We start from the raw sequence: 1,764 nt of genomic DNA, 5'->3' as shown, positions 1-1,764 counted from the left end.
TATATGTATATATGTATATATATATATAAACCTACATATATATACATACATATATATGTATATACGTATATAAATATTTATTATATAATATATATATATATATATATAGCCTCTTTGACTCGAGTAATAAAACGTGCACAATTATTTACCTAACAACATACCGGTGACCACTTTCGCCGTTTTGCAGTTCGGATATGACATTCTGAAGTAAGCCAGCAATGTTCCGTCCGTCACTTCATCGGTGAGCTCACCGACAAAAATAGAATATTCGTCGTGTCTATCGCCGTGACCACCGACTCCTTCCATACCGCCACCTCCCATATTTGACCTTGGGCCTTCATTGTCTTTCCTCTGTGCCCAGCCCAGCCTCCAATGGTTAGAGGGATCCGATGGGTTAACGATCTGACCATTAAGCGCTTGTCGCGCTGCATCGGCTTCTTGGTTGCTGTAGAACTCCACAAAACTGCATGACAGGAAGTCGGGAAGTGAATGAGAATTGGAGGGAAACTTAAATGAATTTCAAAAAATGGATGATATGTGTAGTGTCCTATAAAATATATACTATCTTTAGGCGAAGCGCTATCGTCATTCACACTGTGCCCGTCGCGCGGACAAAGCCAGTAGTCTGCTTCGATATGAACGATTTTCATGATTAGCGGGTAGGAGTCAACTCATTTTATAAAATACGACTCCATGACAGCTATAACGAAGGTTGTATGCTGCTATATGCACACTTGCTTCAGCCCCATTGACGATAACAATCTTCGGAATGTAGATATGCATACAAAGCAGATGTAAGAGCTCGTTAAACATTGACATATACCGGACTTCGATCTGATGGCTAATTTAACTGTAAAGTATACACACGGATGTCGTACAGAAATATGTTTTGCCTGGAACACTAAAAGCACTCTAATCCATTGTGCATAGAAAGCATACATTAACTACCTGACAAAAAGATACGCGCGAATGCGTTCCAGCAAGAATAAATAGAAATCAGGTCATAAATATGCTACACTAGATTCGGCGATGCCAAACAACCACACAATTATGTAACGGTGGATTCTGCTCTTGCAAAGCCAACAACCTTTCGAAAATACAATGAGAGATAACGAAGTGTGTAGATCAGAGCCCATATTGGGGATATGTTCTTAGGGGTATAAGATGTCAATTGTGATTCAATTTTGGTTTTGAGATGTCAATAAATCCACTTAGTTATAAATTCAAATCACATGTAATAGGTACACATGTACTAGATTGCACTTGCATTTCTGGGTATGAACTACGTAAGGAAACGATACAGCCATTCTTGCAGATAAACAATGGAGCCAGTGTTCATTCAGTTGTACATTTTTCTCCATACGCAAATAAGGATGCACGCTTGCAGATGGTAGGCAACTAAATCTATTCTTTGATCGTACGTCAGATGCATGAAGCATTTAGTGAACAACCTGCACACAAACCAGTATGTGTATTATTGCTATTCTGAGTGTGTGGGGAGGAAACGGGCCAAGTACATGCCGAAATTTGAAAGAGTCCACCCAACCGCCGTCCCAACATACTGCACAAAGGTACACTGAAGACTCATTCCAATCAACACACAGCCATAACAAAATACATTCGCCCTGGAAAAGTCAGTTGTATGAGGACTCGATCCACATACACAATCATCCATATATATATATATATGTGTGTGTATATATATATACATACATATATATATATATATATGTATACATATACATATATATATATATATCTATA

General features: G+C 38.5%; 1 protein-coding gene across 1 annotated transcript in view; it reads right to left on the bottom strand.

The window, feature by feature from the left end:
- Positions 1 to 464, bottom strand: part of SARC_05866 (hypothetical protein) — a 2,289-nt gene extending 1,825 nt beyond the window's left edge. The window contains exon 1 of the mRNA XM_014300256.1: positions 162 to 464. Coding sequence (XP_014155731.1) covers positions 162 to 321 — 160 coding nt within the window. The 5' untranslated portion in view covers positions 322 to 464. The remainder of the gene's footprint in view (positions 1 to 161) is intronic.
- Positions 465 to 1,764: the final 1,300 nt, after the last annotated feature.

Source organism: Sphaeroforma arctica (assembly GCF_001186125.1).
Source record: "Sphaeroforma arctica JP610 unplaced genomic scaffold supercont1.394, whole genome shotgun sequence".
Taxonomy (NCBI): Eukaryota; class Ichthyosporea; order Ichthyophonida; genus Sphaeroforma; species Sphaeroforma arctica.
This window is presented reverse-complemented; position numbering and strand designations above follow the sequence as displayed.